At 49.0% G+C, this 20,133-nt stretch overlaps 2 protein-coding genes across 2 annotated transcripts; one reads left to right on the forward strand and one right to left on the reverse strand.

Moving 5' to 3' along the window:
- Window positions 1–10,413: 10,413 nt before the first annotated feature.
- LOC125509542 (1-aminocyclopropane-1-carboxylate oxidase 1-like) lies at window positions 10,414–11,847 on the forward strand. Its single transcript, XM_048674528.1, has 2 exons — window positions 10,414–10,646; window positions 10,750–11,847. Exons 1-2 carry the CDS (start codon window positions 10,533–10,535, stop codon window positions 11,593–11,595), a joined length of 960 nt encoding a protein of 319 aa, XP_048530485.1. The 5' UTR covers window positions 10,414–10,532; the 3' UTR covers window positions 11,596–11,847.
- Window positions 11,848–13,088: 1,241 nt separating this feature from the next.
- On the reverse strand, window positions 13,089–14,371 carry LOC125556151 (protein HVA22-like). Its single transcript, XM_048718936.1, has 5 exons — window positions 14,147–14,371; window positions 14,014–14,040; window positions 13,752–13,874; window positions 13,466–13,640; window positions 13,089–13,390 (listed from the first exon to the last, which is right to left on the reverse strand). The coding sequence occupies exons 1-5, from the start codon at window positions 14,194–14,196 to the stop codon at window positions 13,370–13,372; spliced, it is 396 nt and encodes a 131-aa protein (XP_048574893.1). The 5' UTR covers window positions 14,197–14,371; the 3' UTR covers window positions 13,089–13,369.
- Window positions 14,372–20,133: the final 5,762 nt, after the last annotated feature.

Below are 20,133 nucleotides of genomic sequence, written 5' to 3' on the forward strand. Positions count from 1 at the left end.
TTATGCTAGTAGCTAAATGCGGCTACTCAACTCTCAGCATTCATCTTTTTTACATTGATCACGAGCCACTGATTTGCGCCTGGAGTGCGACGGCGAGCAAAATGTTCAAACTCACACCTAATCAGCATCCAGCACGAAGAAAGAGATCGAAGCAAGTTGCCGACATATCCACAAGGTTTCGCCGTCACCCTAATGCATCGTTCCGTCACGCCTTACCGCACAAGCTTGATGCTTCTCTCTGCTTTGTTCGTTCCTCTTGCCTTTTGCCGGCAATGGCTGGCTTTTCCTCCTATGCAAAAGGTGGAACTTGGACGTCGAGGGAAACCTAATAAAAGGCTAAAAGAAGTTGATCTATCTAGAACACTAATTTGGACTCTTGTGTTAATTTGTCCACCACTGAACCTGGTGACAAGAGACGTGCTGGTGAATGTCATGTGAGTAAAAGTAATCCACCACTACATTCCAACTTTTCTGAATTACATCACTGTGATAGCATTGTTCAAGAAAACATCGCCTTGCTAGCTGCTAGAGTATCTCTCATGAGTTTGGCCGGCTCACCAGTGTCTGAGATTAGATAGGTTTTGGCGGGTGCATGCATATATGGAGAGCAATAATATGCTGACAACAAACTAAGATATCGATCGTGCCCTCTCGAGATTTGGGATTAGGGATTTCGGATTCCGTTGTCTGTTATAAGCTTGTCCAACTAACATGCAACGGGCAGCTCATACACCTATACATTGAAAAATTCTCACTTATACGTACGCTACATCGTAGGCTACTCGATCTCAGCAACTTCTTCTTTTTATACATACTCCGGATTTATATGCTTTCACGTAGGCAGGCAGTCCAGTCAGTCGCCCAACACATCGAATCCAACCAACAGAATTCCCGGAGGCACATTTCCGGTCGCTCATTTTTCTCCGGCAAGCCGAAGATGCATTTGTTCGCGCTGCGTCCCATCCCATCTCATCTCATCCAACCAAGCGAATGGGAATGAGGTTCCTGTGCGGTGCAGCGCAGATGGACGGCGCCATGCCGCGGTCCCGATCGCGATCGGGCGAGCGAGATTATTAGCCAGCTGGAAGGACGCGGGCCGTCCAACCTTTTGCCGCGGCGGCAAATGGCATGCATGCTCCAGTGCGGCGCGCCCATCCCCGATCCGAGCACCGGAGCGCCGCGTCTCCATCGCCGACGCCCGACGCGGTGGACACGTACCCCTTCCGATCCGATCTAGGCCTTGCTGTTGGATGAAGGAAAAGCCAATCACATTGTCGTGTAGATTGTTGGATTTACAAGTAATTTGGAAGGACATTCTTTTTTCGTTGTTGAAATGTCTACTGTGCTTTAATTTTCATGCAACACTCTGATGTGTAACGAATTTTGCTTAACCACGTCATTGTGTCGATCTTAACTAGCACAATATATGCCTGTGTGTTGCCACGGGCAAAAGGAACGAGTGGAATGCTTCCATGTGCCTTGCGGCAATGAAAGTTTTTCTCCCGTCTTTTCCTTTCTCTGTTGACCGCTATGTGATTTAAGGATCCATCGGCTCCATTCCGCGGATGCACGGTTATGTGGAGTGAGCGGGTGCGCCGACATTGGCAATGTGCACCTCTAGGCGAAGGGAATGCAGGCTGCAGAGGGCCAGGTTCACAATGACAATACCATGGTCGGATTTTTGAGGCTTTACAAATTTGAAAAGAAAATGATAAAAATACTACAGTTGCATTCAATTTTGTAAGTTCGAGTTTACCTATTCAAGAGCCTTTATGCAGCTAACTCTTAACTATATGCACCTAAAATAAACCTGGCATCTTCCATGAGCTATGAGGAAATTTACTTTTTTGTAGGGAAAATAACAAACACGTGGCGTTCACCAAATTATAATCCCAAACAGAACATTTTATGGAGCTGATCATGCTCTCTCTGCATCGAATTACAACGTCACGAATATTCATAAGTATTTAATCCATCCCATTTGTGTTCATTAGCATGCCATGCTAGAGAGAGAGAGAGAGAGAGAGAGAGAGAGGAGGCCAAGCCTCGGTGCGTTAGAAGGATGTAGAGGTAACAACCAGGCAGAATTGACAAATTTGATCTTAAAGCGAAAGTATTTCACAAACTAGACTGTTATTTCACACCGCTGACCCTTTTGTGCAGCTCTCAACAGTATGGCGCTGCACTCTACTGTGCAACTCCTTACAGCTAGACGCTGCACAGTGTAGTGCAACTCTTTACAGTTAGACGCTGCACAGTGTGGCGCCTATGTGTTAAGCGCTGCACAATAGAGTGTAGGGCCTTGCCTTTAGGCGCTGCATATTAGGGGTCAGCTGGGTGAAATACTTTCAAACATAGTTTAGTTTGTGAAATAGTTTTGCCCTGAGGTCAAATTTATGCCTTTTGCCCAACAACCATAGCCAACGAGGGGATATAGTAGTATTGAATGGCAGTCGGCATGATGTTGCAGGTGAAATTGACCAAGGAGGAAGGGTTGGACAGAAGGGTGAATGCGGCGCGCGGCCCCTTGATGAAGCAACGGCAATGTTGTGCGGCACCTGTGGATGCATCCTTTTCGAGGGCGGTTAGGGTTTAGCTGTTGGAAATATGCCCTAGAGGCAATAATAAATTGGTTATTATTATATTTCCTTGTTCATGATAATCGTTTATTATCCATGCTAGACTTGTATTGATAGGAAACTCAGATACATGTGTGGATACATAGACAACACCATGTCCCTAGTAAGCCTCTAGTTGACTAGCTCGTTGATCAATAGATGGTTACGGTTTCCTCACCATGGACATTGGATGTCGTTGATAACGGGATCACATCATTAGGAGAATGATGTGATGGACGAGACCCAATCCTAAGCCTAGCACAAAGATCATGTAGTTCGTATGCTAAAGCTTTTCTAATGTCAAGTATCATTTCCTTAGACCATGAGATTGTGCAACTCCCGGATACCGTAGAAGTGCTTTGGGTGTGCCAAACGTCACAACGTAACTGGGTGGCTATAAAGGTACACTATAGGTATCTCCGAAAGTGTCTGTTGGGTTGGTACGAATCGAGACTGGGATTTGTTACTCCGTGTAAACGAAGAGGTATCTCTGGGCCCACTCGGTAGGACATCATCATAATGTGCACAATGTGATCAAGGAGTTGATCACGGGATGATGTGTTACGGAACGTGTAAAGAGACTTGCCGGTAACGAGATTGAATAAGGTATCGGGATACCGACGATCGAATCTCGGGCAAGTATCGTACCGATGGACAAAGGGAATTGTATACGAGATTGATTAAGTCCTTGACATCATGGCTCATCCGATGAGATCATCGTGGAACATGTGGGAGCCAACATGGGTATCCAGATCCTGCTGTTGGTTATTGACCGGAGAGTTGTCTCGGCCATGTCTGCATGACTCCCGAACCCGTAGGGTCTACACACTTAAGGTTCGATGACGCTAGGGTTATAGGGAAAGTATGTATGCGGTTACCGAATGTGGTTCGGAGTCCCGGATGAGATCCCGGACGTCACGAGGAGTTCCGGAATGGTCCGGAGGTAAAGATTGATATATAGGAAGTATGGTTTTGGCCACCGGAATTGTTCCGGGCATCACCGGTAGTGTACCGGGACCACCGGAGGGGTCCGGGGGTCCACCAGATGGGGCCACCAGCCCCGGAGGCCTACATGGGCCAATAGTGGGAAGGGACCAGCCCCTAGGTGGGCTAGGGCACCTCCCACCAAGGCCCAAGGCGCCTCCAAGAGGGGAAGGGGGCAAACCCTAGGGCAGATGGGCCCTAAGGCCCACCCTAGGTGCGCCTCCCCCTCTCCCCCTTGTCGCTGCCACCCTAGATGGGATCTAGGGCTGCCGCACCCCTTGGGGTGGGAAGCCTAGGTGGGGGCGCAGCCCTCCCTCTCCCCCTATATATAGTGGAGGCAAAGGGGCAGCCCAACACGCGATTCAATCTCCCTGTTGGCGCAACCTTACCCCTCTCCCTCCTCGTCTCTCGTAGTGCTTGGCGAAGCCCTGCTGGAGTCACGCGCTCCTCCACCACCACCACATCGTCGTGCTGCTGCTGGATGGAGTCTTCCCCAACCTCTCCTTCTCCTCTTGCTGGATCAAGGCGTAGGAGACGTGTAACACCCTCGATGCGACTATATCTCCCACGTGTTGAGGCACGACTTAGAGGCATAATCGCATTGAAGGCATATGTCGCAAGTGAGGTAATCTTCACACAACCCATGTAATATAATAAGGGAAAGAGATACATAGTTGGCTTACAATCGCCACTTCACACAATTACATGAATAAAGCATTACATCAATCAGATACAATTAAGGCCTGACTACGGAGCCAAAATAAAAGAAGAACCCCAAATGCGATGAAGGTCCCCGATCGACCCCAACTGGGCTCCACTACTGATCAACTAGAAAGAAACAACACAAAGGACAAGATATTCATCGAGCTCCTCCTGAGGTTGGTTGCGTCATCTGCACGGACTCATCGACACCTGCAAAATGGTTTTGGAAGTATCTGTGAGCCACGGGGACTCAGCAATCTCGCACCCTCGCGATCAAGACTATTTAAGCTTATGGGTAAGGTAAAGGTATGAGGTGGAGCTGCAGCAAGCGACTAGCATATATGGTGGCTAACATACGCAAAAGAGAGCGAGAAGAGAAGGCAAAGCACGTTCGAGAATCCATGATCAAGAAGTGATCCTAGAACAACCTACGTCAAGCATAACTCCAACAACCGTGTTCACTTCCCGGCCCCCACCGGAAAGAGACCATCAGGGTTACACACGCGGTTGATTCATTTTAATTAAGGTCAAGTTCAGGTTTTCTACAACCGGACGTTAACAAATTCCCATCTGCCCATAACCGCGGGCACGGCTTTCAAAAGTTCAAATCCCTGCAGGGGTGTCCCAACTTAGCCCATCACAAGCTCTCACGGTCAACGAAAGAATAGACCTCCTCCCGAGACATTCCGATCAGACTCGGTTTCCCGGTACAACAAGACATTTCGACAGGGTAAAACTAAACCAGCAACACGCCCGAATGTGCCGACAAATCCTGATAGGAGCTGCACATATCTCTTTCTCAGGGCACACTCAGATGAGCGCTCCATACAACTGAAACCAAACCTCGAGTTTCCCCGAGGGGGCGCTGCACAGGACTCTAGTTTGGACCAACACTCAGAGGAGCACTGGCCCGGGGGGGGGGGGTAAAATAAAGATGACCCTTGGGCTGGCCGACCCAAGGGAAAGAAAAAGGCTAGGTGGCAAATGGTAAAACCAATGTTGGGCATTGCTGGAAGAGCTTTACTTAAGGCGAACTGTCAAGGGGTTCCCATAATAGCCCAACCGCGTAAGGGACGCAAAATCCGGGAACATAACACCGATATGACAGAAACTAGGGCAGCAAGAGTGGAACAAAACACCAGGCATAAGGCCGAGCCTTCCACCCTTTACCAAGTATATAGATGCATTAAGATAACATAGCAATATAATGATATCCCAACAAGTAAATAAAAGATGTTCCAACAAGGAACGGCCTCCGATCTTCACCTGCAACTAGCAACGCTATAAGAGGGGCTGAGCAAAGCGGTAACATAGCCAATCAACGGTTTGCTAGGACAAGGTGGGTTAGAGGTTTGACATGGCAATTTGGGAGGCTTTCAAGCAAGTGGTAGGCATCGTAGCAATGGCATAGCAAAAGAGCGAGCAAACTAGCATAGCAAAGATAGTAGTAATTTCGAGGGTATGATCATCTTGCCTGAAATTCCGCAACAAAGAATAACGAGTCCATGAAGAAGACAAACGGACATAGACGAACGGTTCCTCACAAACGCGATGTTATCGGAACCAACCCGAAGAAGCAACATCGGAAAAGAAACACACAACATAGTAAACACCCACGACATGAACATGGCATGATGCACAATCAAGTATGATGCATGTCCGGTTTAATGAAGCATGGCACGGCAATATGCACAAACAATACTACAAATTAAGTGGAGCTCAATATGCAACGGGTTGCATATTGACGAAACACCACAACAAGTTATTTAGTTCGATCTCGTTTATGTACCCCAACAATATTAAATGTTGATTAACATGGCAAGAGGGTGAAGCAAATGAAAACTACCTATCTAGTCAAGGTTAAATGAGGCCGGAAGCAACGAACAACAATTCCGGAAACTCCTCATGAGCATATTATAGATTTGGTACTGTTCTGCCCTAAACATTATTTTAGAGTTGTTAAACATGCAAGATGAGTGCAACATGTTAAACTAGACATTTTTCTACCCCATTTACATATAAAGATTATTAAAAATCCGAGTTACGGTTAATTAGTTATGAATTAAATCATTTTAACATGGCATAGGAGCAAATTAATGCAAACAACATTTTAAGCATTTCAAACATAGACGAAAGTTGGATATTATTAATCTACACAAAATTCTGAGCAAGTTTCATATATAAAACATTTTAATCCGATGCACGGTTAGTGAGTTATTAAATGCATGAACTAGGGGGACTATTCTGCAAAACTGGCAATCTCTGGAAAAATAGGAAAATCCCAGGCGCGGAAAAAACATGATATGGGCCGAATCAAGCTGGCCCAACAGGAGGAAGAAAAAAACAGAGGCGGGGCGCTGGGGGTGTGGCCTCACCCAAGTGGGCTTCGGCCCGTGAAGGAGGAGGAGGCAGGCCGAGGCGGGGCGCTGCGCTGGGCCGGACTCGGGCGCTGGAACTGGGCCTGGGAGGCCAAGGCGGGGAGGAGGCCCACGCGGGCGCTCGTCGTTCTCCTCGGTCCAGAGGGGATCGAGGGAAAGCAGGGGGCAGCGGCGCATCTCCGGCGAGGTGGGGCGGCGCTCCCACGGAGGACTCCGGCGGCTGGCGGGAACGGACTGTGGTGGATCGGATCCGGCGGATCCCGTCCGTGGGCGAGGGATGGAGCTCGAGGCTGCAGGAACCCATGGCGGTGGTTGACCTGCGAGGGAGACAGAGGGCATGAGAGAGAGTGCGAGGAAGGAGGGAAGTAGGCCAGACGGCGAGGGGCTCGCCTGAGAGATCACCGGCGGCGGCACAGCGGGCCCCGGCGACGAACTGCAGCATCGAGGGGCTCCTCCCCTCGAGCGAGACCCTGGGTCGAGCGCGGTGGCGGGGATCCGGGCCTGCGCGGGCCTCAGATGGGCTCGGCGGGCCCGCGGCGAAGTGGGGCGCTGGGGAGACACGTGGCGGCGCGCTAGAGGATGAGGGAGGCGGCGCTGCTGAGGTGGCGGCGCGCGATTGGTCCGGGTGATGTGGAGGCTGGACGCGTCCAGCGGGCACGGACATGTCCGGCGGCGGAGTGGGGAGAAGCTAGGGTTTCATCCGTGAATTGATCCGAAATTTCGGGGAGGGGCGCTCTTTTATAGGTAGAGGGAGCTAGGAGAGTCCAAATGATGTGCGGTTTTCGGCCACGCGATCGTGATCGAACGACCGAGATGATGGAGCAGAGTTAGGTGGGTTTTGGGCCAAAGCGGAAGGGTGTTGGGCTGCAACACACACGAGGCCTTCTCGGTCCCTCGGTTAACCGTTGGAGTATCAAACGAAGTCCAAATGGTACGAAACTTGACAGGCGGTCTACCGGTAGTAAACCAAGGCCGCTTGGCAAGTCTCGGTCCAATCCGGAAATGTTTAATCCCCACACACAAAAAAAGATAGAAATGATCACCGGAGGAGAACGAAGCACCGGAATGCAAAACGGACAACGGGGAAAAAGCTCGGGTGCATGAGACGAACACGTATGCAAATGAAATGCGCATGATGACATGATATGCAATGCATGACACGCAAGCAATGACAAGGCAACAACAGCGAATAACTGGACGACACCTGGCACATCGGTCTTGGGGCGTTACAAGACGTCACCGGGCTGTACGTGTGTTGAACGCGGAGGTGCCGTCCGTTCGGCACTACGATCATCGGTGATTTGGATCACGACGAGTATGACTCCATTAACCCCGTTCACTTGAACGCTTCCGCTTAGCGATCTACAAGGGTACGTAGATGCACTCTCCTTCCCTCGTTGCTAGATTACTTCATAAATTAATCTTGGTGATGCATAGAAAATTTTAAATTTCTGCTACGTTCTCCAACATTAGCCATACCAGGGAATGTGGTGGTGAGACGGGAGAGCAGTTCTGTCAGGCACTTTTAATGCGTCGCACGCAAGGGTAGAAAACTTCTGATTATGTGGAAGTTAACTATGTATGGAAAGAGATAGGCTTTGGTACGTGAAAAATGGAAACCACCACCGGGTGGAAGTTAGTTCTTTATGAAAAAAAAACAGATCCGGAGGTGGGTTTTATATTTGCATAAAAATCGGATTGGTGGGAGTGGAAGATGTGTTCAAACTATGGGAGGACATGCAGATTGAGTTTTAATAATAGTTAAAATATGTGATTTGGTAAGTAAAAATATAGGTTATTTTTATTGTATTCGAAAAGTTGTGATTGTCATTCAATAGTACATGTCGTAGTGTGCCGGATTATCAATTTGTTATTTAAGAATATCTCATTTTGTTTTGAAAGGTTATTGAGAAAGATCTCTTATGTATCTTTTAGTAAGGTGATCTCACATATATGACGTTATTTCTAAATTCTTAGTTATGTATTATTTACGTGATTGAATTGAATCAGCACCTGTCAAAGCAAGCACGAAAAAATGAAAAGAGAGTCGGACAAATTGATTCGGTTCTGAATGTGAGGGTGAAAAACCTAGCGTGAAGGGATGATGGCGGGAGGTAAAGCGAAATTAAACTGTGGATGCCGGCCTATCAACCCCTTTTAAAAGTGGAGATCCAACACTTTAAAGCCCATAACAATATCTTTGAAATTCGATATGACCATCATAATTTATTGCGTGATTCTGATTGAAAGATTTAGCATAATGACTGCTAATAATACTAGAGTACAATCTTCCTAAGCTCCGTTTCATATTAGTAAGGTGATCTCACATATTATTAGGAAGGTGATCTCACATATTATTAGTTTCCTTTTTTCATATTACTTCTTGTTGATTTAGCATAAAGTTACGAATATGTTAACGCCCACATGTGTGGGCGTTGATCATCTTGATCATACGTATCCATCACCGTTCAGTAACTTCTGCACGAATCTTGGCACAAATTAGCTGATTTTATATGCCATGTAGGATAATTCGCGTGTGTGGTGTGTAAGAGAGGTCGCCCACACATCCGTTTTACCACACGGAGGGGCCGGTGTATGGGTGTTTAGCAGTTCGCCCACACACCAATTTTCAGTCACGCACAAAGACTGGTGTGTGGGCGTTTGCCATCTCGCCTACACGCTCGCCTCCTCTCCCACACCCAAGCTGCCAGTTGCAATGCGTTTTGCAGTGTACATGGCAACTGCCCTAATGTGATTGCAAGCAGATGACAACTCTTTTTTTTTACCCGAACATGTCAGTTGCCATATGTTTTGCATGACACATGACAAACTACCCTAGCGTGCACGTAAGCAGATGGCAACTATTTTTTTAAAATGAAAACTGCCCTAGCGTGCTTGTAAGCACATGGCAACTCTCTCTTTTCCCCGAACATGTTTTTCGCCATGCCATTTCTTGTAGCGCTACATGGCAACTGCCTAATGTTAGTAGGTGGCAACTCCTAAAGTTTTGAAATCATGACAACTGCAGTAGACTAAACCACACATGGCAACAACTGTAGTTGTCCAAAAAATGGCAATCTGGAACTTTGACCTGAGATGGCAACTGCAGTTGAGCAAATATGGCAACTATAGTTGTTTGACATGGCAACTGTAGTTCAGCGACATGGCAACTGCACTTAAACGAACATGGACGAGGGTCCGGCCCATGGCAACTGTTGGGCGCGTGGTAAAAGTGTCACGTGGGGCGTGCGGGACCACGAAGTACGAGGCCTGACGTACCGGACGTGTGGGCGTTATCTATTTCGCCCATACGCACGCGTGTAAGAGGGATCGGGAGGGAAAAAAAGAAGCGTGTGGGCGCTAGTTGTTTTGCCCACACACAGACGTGTGGGCGTTATCTATTTCGCCCACACGCACGCGTGTAAGAGGGATCGGGAGGGGAAAAAAGAGGCGTGTGGGCGCTAATTGTTTTGCCCACACGCAGACATATAGGCTGATCCTCTTAGACACCACACAGAACGTGTGGACAGATTTCTTAACGCCGACACGTATGACAGTTATCGACGTTCTAAAGTTATACTAAATCAGCCATATCTAACATGTACGTGAGGGGTGTACAAGCCTCCAAGGTCGACCCATTCTAGTCGAAGCATTTTATTTTATTTTTGCACCTCTCTGGTCGAAGCATTTTGGGTGCCTGGTCGATCGAGGCTATAAATTGCACCCGAAGCTGGCCTTCTTCCAGGCACTGCACTCCTGGCTCCTTCGTACATCATCAGGCAAGCTCTGAAGCTCGGTAGGCAAGAAGAAACATCCGGAGACGCAGCCTGTCTCGAATCAAGAGGGTAAGATGGCATCGACATTGTCATTCCCCATCATCGACATGGGTCTGCTCCGCGGGGACGAGCGGCCGGCGGCGATGAACCTTCTGCACGATGCATGCGAGAACTGGGGCTTCTTCCAGGTGAATACACAGCAGTAACATGGCATGATCTGACAGGATGAATCTCCTTGTCGATCTATCCTTAATGTTGATCTGCTCTCTCTTTTTCCGGTGGTGCGTGCAGGTCCTGGACCACGGCATCTCGACGGAGCTGATGGACGAGGTGGAGAAGATGACCAAGGAGCACTACAAGAGGGTGCGGGAGCAGAGGTTCCTCGAGTTCGCGAGCAAGACGCTGGAGGACGGCGGCAAGGCGGCGGAGAACCTGGACTGGGAGAGCACCTTCTTCGTGCGCCACCTCCCGGAGCCCAACATCGCCGAGATACCCGACCTCGACGACGACTACAGGCGGGTGATGAAGCAGTTCGCGTCGGAGCTGGAGAGGCTGGCGGAGCGGCTGCTGGACCTGCTCTGCGAGAACCTCGGCCTGGAAAAGGGGTACCTCACGCGCGCGTTCCGTGGCTCCAAGGGCGCCCCCACCTTCGGCACCAAGGTCAGCAGCTACCCTCCCTGCCCGCGCCCGGACCTCGTCAAGGGCCTCCGCGCCCACACCGACGCCGGCGGCATCATCCTGCTCTTCCAGGACGACCGCGTCGGCGGGCTCCAGCTGCTCAGGGACGGCGAGTGGGTGGACGTGCCGCCCACGCGCCACTCCATCGTCGTCAACCTCGGCGACCAGCTGGAGGTGATCACCAACGGTAGGTACAAGAGCGTGCTCCACCGCGTGGTCGCGCAGACCGACGGCAACCGTATGTCCATCGCATCCTTCTACAACCCGGCCAGCGACGCGGTCATCTTCCCGGCGGCGGCGCTGGTGGAGGCGGAGGCGGCCGGCGGGGCGTACCCGAGGTTCGTGTTCGAGGACTACATGAAGCTGTACGTGCGCCACAAGTTCGAGGACAAGGAGCCCAGGTTCGAGGCCTTCAAGTCCATGGACAGCCACAGCTCCAACCTCATCGCTACTGCATAGAGGTCTGAGAATAAAGCTTCAAAACTGTGTCGAGTCACACAGATGAATCGCTAGTTGCCGTGGGGTCGGTCATGTGTTTGTTTGGTAGCTAATTTATGTTTCGTTTTATGATGCACTACCTCTGTACCGAAATACTTGTAGTTGGGGTACAGAGGGAGTATCATGTTGTTGTTTTTTGGGGGGAGATGTATCATGTTGTTTCTGATTGAATGACGTATCATGCTCAAAGACAACGAAGTCTCGGTTGAATGATGTCACCGGTTTCATCCGATGCGATTTTTCTCTGCCTGGAACGTTGTCCCTGGTTTTCTTTCTTGAGAACTTCACCCATCCACGGAGTCATCCAGTTGCCTGTGTTCTGTTTGTATTTTCTTTATTGGGCTGGACTGGGCCTTGTTTGCTTCTCTACTTGTAATTTGACTACCATTCAGAGAAATTGAGTAACAATTTGTCTCAAAAAGAAAAAAAATAACAAATACTCCCTCCGTTCCTAAATATAAGTCTTTTTAGAGATTTCACCATGGACTACATACGGAGCAAAATGAGTTTATCTACAATTTAAAATATATCTATATACATCCGTGTGTAGTTTGTAGTGGAATCTCTAAAATAACTTATATTTAGGAACGGAGGAAGAAAATTTTCAACTCATATTTGAAAAATGTCCATCGCATTTTTTAAATGTATTACTCATGTATTTGGAAAATGTTTATAGCATATTTGGAAACTGCTCACCGCGCATTAAAAGAATGTTCGCTGCATATTTGTAGAAATGTTCAACTCATATTCATAAAAATGATAATTTTCTTCAAAAAAGCTATTTGTACAAAAAGGAAGAAACATGTCAAGAAACAATATTGAACAGGAGAAAAATACAAAAGAGACATAAAACAGGAAGAAAAAGAGAAATAAGTGAAAACAAAAAGAAGAAGAAGAAGAAAATCCTTTTAAGTTATCTCATGAATTTTATTTATATTATGTTTACATGATAGTATTTTCATTTTCCCATCTCCTATTTTGATTTCCTTGTCTTACTAAATATTGTATTGTTGCCTTCTCTTTGTACCTCCCTATTTATGAAAAAGCTTTGTCGACACTTTTTTGTGACATATACGAACAATTCTTTTGGTACAGAAGAAAATTTGTTCTAAAACACACACTTATTTTCTGAAAATATGAGTATTTTATTATATACATGAATGTTCTGAAATACATAATAGTTCTCTATAATGCGCGAACATATTTTATAGTCATGAATACTTGTTTGCAAATACAATGAAGTAATTCATTAGATGATAACTACTAGAAAAATATGTTTGTGTATGACAGTAAAGTAATTTTGTGATTTCCAGGGAACCTTTTCCGAAAGTAGCATGATCAAGTTATCTAAATTTCTAAAATACATGAACAATTCCCGTAAACTTCGTGAATTAGTCTAGGAAATCGAGGAATTAATAAGCCATCCCAAATGTGCGAAACCAGTACCATACAAATTTATTGATCGCAAAGAACGCGAATCCTTTCGTTATTTATAAATATACAAGGCATCGTCGAATTAGCACATATACCCTCTGTCTCTAAAATGTAAGACGTTTTGACAGTTCTTACATTCATGAACAAAGGTAGTACATCGTACCCCAACCCGATGTTCCGTCCAACATCTCACAGCATATATCAACAACTACGCCGGCTCGGAAGGGGGTCCCTGATCGGCGGGTTTGGTTAAGGCTCGTCGTCGGCGGACAGGCAGATATTCTCCTGGCGAGTTCGCTCCTCAGTGCACGCCATGCTCAGCCTGCACGTCCGGCAAAGATTCTTGAGGATGTGCTATTTCGAAAAGACAACAGAGAAAGTCGGCGAGGTTCGGTACCTTGAGGACGTGCGACCCGTGGCCGGCATCGTGGCCGTGGTGCTCGTGCAGCATCAGCCCGTGCTTCCTGATCTGCTCCCTGACGAACTTCTCGTAGATGAAGGAGGCGCCCCTGAACTGCGGCAGCACCAGCCACGCCACGAACAGCAGCTTCACCTCGTACCACAGCGGTATCCTGCAAGATCAGCACAATTATCTTTTCTGCACGCGGAGCAAAATGTTCGCAGCTAGGATTCTACTAGGAAAGAGCATGAACAATTTTGATAGTACCCCACTATGATTTTACCAGTAGAGGACTTGCTCGGCTGCCATTTCGAAGAGGGCGATGAAGGAGTAGATTATCCAGTAGGCCAGCCACTGGCCGTCGTCCAGCTTGGACGTGCTCTCCATCGCGCAGATCGACGCGTACCTGATGATCAAAACCAACAGCTCACACATACACCCACAGATCTTTACCAACGTTCCCAGTACAGAGCATATCATAGCCTAGCCACAGTTAACCGCCGCAGCAATGCAAGGTGCAACGATCGGCAGGAATGTCCACTCACAGCGGGTATATCAGGGTCAGGCTCGGCCTGCAGAGGAAAGAGAAGCGCCCATGATCCACCAGATTACAGCCAAATATAAGCGATGGAAACGGAAGGATTCAGGAGCCGTGAGCTCTGTCGTGCATGGGCGTACCCTGCAATGGCGTGGAGGTGGCAGATGAGCGCCCATGTGCTCTTCGCCATCCCGGCTTGGCAAGGAACTCACCGCGACCCTGATGAGAAATGTACAGCTCGTGATGGTGGGAGGGATTCAGTTGATGGGGCGGGGAGAAGCGCGAGCTCAGTTTTTAACGGTGCCGGGGAAGGGGATGGCATCGGGTGCCTAGCTTGGACGTGGAGTTCAAGGCTGGATCGGAGCCCTGGCCCGCCCCACCAGATCAACCGGGCTCGAATCGCGTTGCGTGGTTGCTTCCCTTCTTCCCATGGGAGGTTTGCTACGGTTGGCACGTGGTGCGCTTTTTACCGAGGTAACAAGGCAGCCAGCCACACCTAGAGGCTGCGAAATGAACCAAGAATTCGAGACACACAAGGGAGAGAAATGTAGAATACTATAGTGATGAAACGAAAAGCAAACCCGAGACCTTCTATTCCGCCGAAATCCAAAACAATAAGGTGTGCATCAAGGTCGTTCGCTGGCGATATAGCCACGTACGCACTGGTTTCATCCAAAACGAGAGATATTTTGCGGGGTAAATCGAAAGCGAGGCGGCTGCCCAATCGCGTCGCGCGCTGCGCGGCCAGCTGGAGGCCGGTGGTTGGTTCTGCGCGTGCGATTTCAGTTTGTGCGGGTGGGATCTCCCTCTGTCTCGTCCTTACGTGTGCGTGGGTTACCGGGCTTCCGTACATGTGTGTGGCTTCGGTTCGCTGACCCATGGGGCTTCTTTACGGTGGGCCGACGTTGTCATTGAGTGCGCCAGGATGCCCGTGTGTTCGTTGCGTCTGGCACGGGAGAAAAAACCGATCTGGCGTGGTTGGATGTGGGGAAGGACGATTGGGCTTACTGCTCATGCGCCCGGCCCACTGGTCCTTCAGGTAGATTTGTTTCTGAGGCGGCCTTGCGGTGTAGTGGACGCGGCTTACCTGCGAATCACTATCTTGAGTGGCGTCTCCTTCTTATATACGCGGGTTGCTCTCGTCCTCTGTTCCTCCTTTCGCCTCGCTCTGCCCGCCGATGTACTGCGCCTCCACATCGCTTCCGCCCGTCGCTGTACTTCGCCTCCACATCTGTGACGCCCCCGATTCAACCGTACACTAATCATACACGCAAACGTGTACGATCAAAATCAGGAACTCACGGAAAGATATCACAACACAACTCTACAAATAAAATAAGTCAGTGGAAGCAACAATATCTGAGTACAGACATAAGTAAACAAGTTTGCCTTAAGAAGGCTAGCACAAATTGGAATACAGATCGAAAGAGGCGCATGCCTCCTGTCTGGGGTCATCCTAACTACTCCTGGTCATCGTCAGCGGGCTGCACGTAGTAGTAGGTATCTCCCGAGTAGTAGTAGTCGTCGCCGACGATGGCGCTGGCTCCTGGGCTCCAACGTCTAGTCGCAGAAATCGGGTATAGAAAAGGGGAAAAGAGGGAGCAAAGCAACCGTGAGTACTCATCCAAAGTACTCGCAAGCAAGGAGCTACACTACATATGTATGCAATTGTATCAAAAGGAATAAGGGTATCATATGTGGACTGAACTGCAGAATGCCAGAATAAGAGAGGGATAGCTAATCCTTTCGAAGACTACGCTTCTGGTAACCTCCATCTTGCAGCAGGAGAAGAGAGTAGATGGTAAGTTCACCAAGTAACATCACATAGCATAAACCTACCCAACGATTCTCCCCTCGTCGCCCTGTGAGAGAGCGATCACCGGTTGTATCTGACACTTGGAAGGGTGTGTTTTATTAAGTATCCGGTTCTAGTTGTCATAAGGTCAAGGTACAACTCTAAGTCGTCCTGTTACCGAAGATCACGGCTATTCGAATAGATTATTTTCCCTGCAGGGGTGCACCACATAACCCAACACGCTCGATCCCATTTGACCATACACACTTTCCTGGGTCATGCCTGGCCTCGAAAGATCAACACGTTGCAGTCCTACCTAGGCACAATAGAGAGGTCAGCACGCCGGTCCAAATCCTATGGCGCAGGGGTCTGGGCCCATCGCCCATTGCCATCTGCACGTTGCGTACGCGGCCGGTGAGCAGACCTAGCCTCCCTTATACAAGAGTAGGCGTTCCAGTCCAACCCGGCGAACGCCGCTCAGTCGCTGACGTCACGAAGGCTTCGGCTGATACCACGACGTCGAGTGCCCATAATTGTCCCCGCGTAGATGGTTAGTGCGTATAGGCCAGTAGCCAGACTCGGATCAAATACCAAGATCTCGTTAAACGTGTTAAGTATCTGTGAACGCCGACCAGGGCCAGGCCCACCTCTCTCCTAGGTGGTCTCAACCTGCCCTATCGCTCCGCCACAAAGTAGCAGTCGGGGGCCGTCGGGAACCCAGGCCCACCTCTACCGGGATGGAGCCACCTGCCCCTTCAGCCCCCATCTCCGTACAGTATCATGAGTAATGTAACAGTATAAAGTATATAATATATGCCCGTGATCACCTCCTGAAGTGATCACGGCCCAATAGTATAGCATGGCAGACGGACAAGAGTGTAGGGCCACTGATGGAACACTAGCATCCTATACTAAGCATTTAGGATTGCAGGTAAAGGTAACAACAGTAGTAGCAAGGACAGGCTATGCATCAGGATAGGATAACGGAAAGCAGTAACATGCTACACTACTCTAATGCAAGCAGTAGAAAGAGAGTAGGCGATATCTGGTGATCAAGGGGGGGGGGGCTTGCCTGGTTGCTCTGGCAAGAGAGAGGGGTCGTCAACACTGTAGTCGTACTGGGTAGCAGCGGCGTCGGTCTCGGTGTCTAGCGAGAGAAGAGGGGGAAGAAACAATAAATATAATGCAAACAAATGCATGACAATGCATGACATGACAAGTAGCGGTGCTAGGGGTGCCCTAACGCGGTATGAGGTGGTACTGGTGAAGGGGGGAAACATCCGAGAAAATATCCCCGGTGTTTCGCGTTTTCGGACAGATGAACCGGAGGGGGAAAGTTGCGTGTTTGCTATGCTAGGGAGGTGTGGCGGACGAACGGGCTGCGTATCCGGATTCGTCTCGTCGTTTTGTGCAACTTTCATGTATGTACAGAGTTTTTCCATCCGAACTACGGTTTATTTTATATTAATTTTAAAAGATTTAAATCATTTTTAGGGTTTATTTAATTAATTAAATCAACATTATCCAGAATAGTGTCTGCTGACGTCATCATGACGTCAGCATGACATCAGCAGTTGACCTGGTCAACCTGACAGGTGGGCCCCACCTATCAGTGACACATTTAATTATCTAGTTTAATTAACCTAATCAGGATTAATTAGGGGGGGGGCCCACTGTCATTGACTAGTTAAATAACTAACCGTAGTTAGTTTAATTAGTTATTTAGTTAAACTTAATCATGATTAATTAGTTTAATTAATTATTGAGTTTAATTAATCAAGATTAATTAATTAATTAATTATTATTTTATTTATTATTCATTTATTTTTTTAAAAAACCCTTTTTTATTTCGTTCTGGGGGGGGGGGGGGCTGGGCCCCATGCGTCATTGGCCAAAGGCCATACAGGGCGCGGGCGTCGGTTACGAGCGCGCCCTGTTCGGGCGTACGCCCAGGGGCACGCGGGCGTGGGCGCCGGCGGCCACGGCGGTGATGCGCGCAGGGGATCGCCGGAGCCGCCGGAAGCAGAGACGGGCGGCCGGGCATGGTGGGGCACCGGCGGCCAGGGCTAGCAGCGGAGCAACAACGCGCAGCAGCGGTGAGGGAGAAGTGCGACGGCAGCAGCATGCGGCAGCGGCAACGCAGCTGCAGCGGCGACAACTTGCGTGAGCGGGGAGGCGCGGCCTGGTGCGCAGGGCGCGCGACCAAGGCACGGCCCGCAGGACGGGCGGTCGAGCGCGTCGACCGCGGTGCAGGGGTGCGGCACGCGGTGGGAGTGGTTGGCGTGCGCGCGCGATACGGCGCGAGCGCGGCCACGGCGCGGTGAGCGCGCATCGGACGCGGCCGGAGCGCGTCAAACGCAGTTAAGATCAGCGGGGACCGCGGCGACGAGCGCGAGCGCGCGAGGGAGAGGAAGGGAGCGATGCGGGGCTCACTGGGGCCGTAGGGGTTCAGGGCGGCGGGCTCGACGAAGGTTGGGGACGACGTGCGGCGTGGCGACGAGAAGACGTGGACGACGGGGCAGCCCAGCGGGATTCAGCGACGGTGGTGGTGCTCCGGTGATGGGCGTCGAGGCGATGGGGTCGGGAGCGGCTTCGGGCTGGTTCAGTGGGGAGGAGGGTTGAGGAGGCGGGCGCCGACGACGGCGAAGCGGCTGGGCGGCGTCGGGGTTCGGTTCCCCTCCTCGATCCAGATCAGATCGGGAGGTAGGGGCTGACGAGGGGGAGTGGGGGGGAGTGGTTGGTGGCTAGGGTTGGACCGGGGGGAGTCAGGGGGGTTATGGAGAGGACATGGGCCGCCCGGTTGGGCCGGTGGAGGCCAGCTGGGCCACTTGGCCCAGCGGGAGGGGGGGATTTTTCTTTGCTTGTTTTTATTTATTTTCCTTTTCTGTTTTATTTTAGTTCTTTAATAGTTATAGTTTTATAATAAGTTAAAGCCCACACCTAAATTGGAGTTGTAAAAAGTTTTTAGTGACTAAATAAACTAGTTTAATATTTGTTTAGTATTTAAAAGCATTTAAATCATTGTTTTGCCGTTGTTTTACCAACTATAGTGCATTTAAATATTTTACTTAATTATGGGTTCTTCACTGTAATTACCTATGCAATATTTGTCACAACCCGAACATTTTGGTTTTAACATTTGAAAACTTTTGTTCTATCCTTTAATTAAATTTTGAATTTGTTTCGGTTTTGAACTATCGCTAGTTTATTATCAGTAACCGAGGTGACGTGGCAGCATTAGCGGGGGATCACTGTAGCTTGATTACCCGGGCGTCACAATTCTCCTCCACTACAAGAAATCCCGTCCCGAGATTTAAGAGGGGAGTAAGGGAAAGATGTGGCTACGAAATTCTATAGAGTCTTCTCGGTCTTGGTTGCTCTTCTCGGAGAGGTCGATCCATTACATCGATGCCTTCATTCCTCTGCTTCAGGTCATCACGAGGAAGTCATTGTATTTTTCTTCGGGAACTCCAACGTACTTACAAATAGGTAAGGGGCAGCTCGGCTATGACAGCATGCTTACAAGGGAAACAATCTGGGGTTAACCATGAATGAGCATAAGATTATCTCTCGAGTTGAACATATAAAATACATCGAGAGTACGATACGAAGGTACAATGAGAGGGTCCAAGCGGATAGATAGTTGTTCAAAGTCGAAACCAAAGTGAGAAAGGGGTTCAGAGCGGCGAGAGTAAGCATTGCGTCTGATACCAGAATAGAGCAGTAGGAAGGTGGCTCGCGAATTACCTACGAAGCTAAGCATAAGGGATAACTTTGAAGCAGGGATGTACAGGAGAGTCAGGTTTCGATCCTGTGGAATTGTGGGTTATGGGCCCACCATGTGGGTAAAGTAGGAGGGCACTGACATCTTGCACGGTCATGATAGCAAGGCATCATGATAGCCAGGCATGTCAGAGAAGAGACTGTCGGTTATGTTGGCAACAATGTTGGTACCAAGGGCGAGGGACGAAGAGAACCATTTTCCTGCTCGTTAATCCGAGGCGGACCAATAGGCAAAGTTCTCGTCCATCGATGGTTACCTGAATGTCATCAACAATAGTAACAGGGTCTTACCGACACGGTTGTGCACCTAGGTGTTTACATAAGCAGAAGAATGTTGCTGCTTAGATCATATAGATCACCAGAAAGGCTAAACAAACCAATGTAAAGGAAATGTGAGCATCAGATTAATAGAACAATGGAAAGGAAAATGTGTTTAAACACATATTTCAAGGGTATATCCTTCCCAAGGACACGCAGAGCATGATATCCTTGACAGGATATAATGTAGAAAACTCTTTAGGTAAGGAGAGAGAAATTTCATGACTTTAC

The sequence above is a fragment of the Triticum urartu genome, chromosome 5, assembly GCF_003073215.2.
Source record: "Triticum urartu cultivar G1812 chromosome 5, Tu2.1, whole genome shotgun sequence".
Classification (NCBI taxonomy): Eukaryota; Viridiplantae; Streptophyta; class Magnoliopsida; order Poales; family Poaceae; genus Triticum; species Triticum urartu.

Excerpts from the sequence above, each read along its gene's own strand:
- LOC125509542 (XM_048674528.1), top strand. The coding sequence starts at position 10,533 with ATGGCATCGACATTGTCATTCCCCATCATCGACATGGGTCTGCTCCGC. Across the intron at positions 10,647-10,749 it reads AGAACTGGGGCTTCTTCCAG|GTCCTGGACCACGGCATCTC; the intron begins GTGAATACACAG and ends TGGTGCGTGCAG.
- LOC125556151 (XM_048718936.1), bottom strand. The coding sequence starts at position 14,196 with ATGGCGAAGAGCACATGGGCGCTCATCTGCCACCTCCACGCCATTGCA. Across the intron at positions 13,641-13,751 it reads GCCGAGCAAGTCCTCTACTG|GATACCGCTGTGGTACGAGG; the intron begins GTAAAATCATAG and ends CTGATCTTGCAG. Across the intron at positions 13,391-13,465 it reads ACGGGTCGCACGTCCTCAAG|GCTGAGCATGGCGTGCACTG; the intron begins GTACCGAACCTC and ends CCGGACGTGCAG.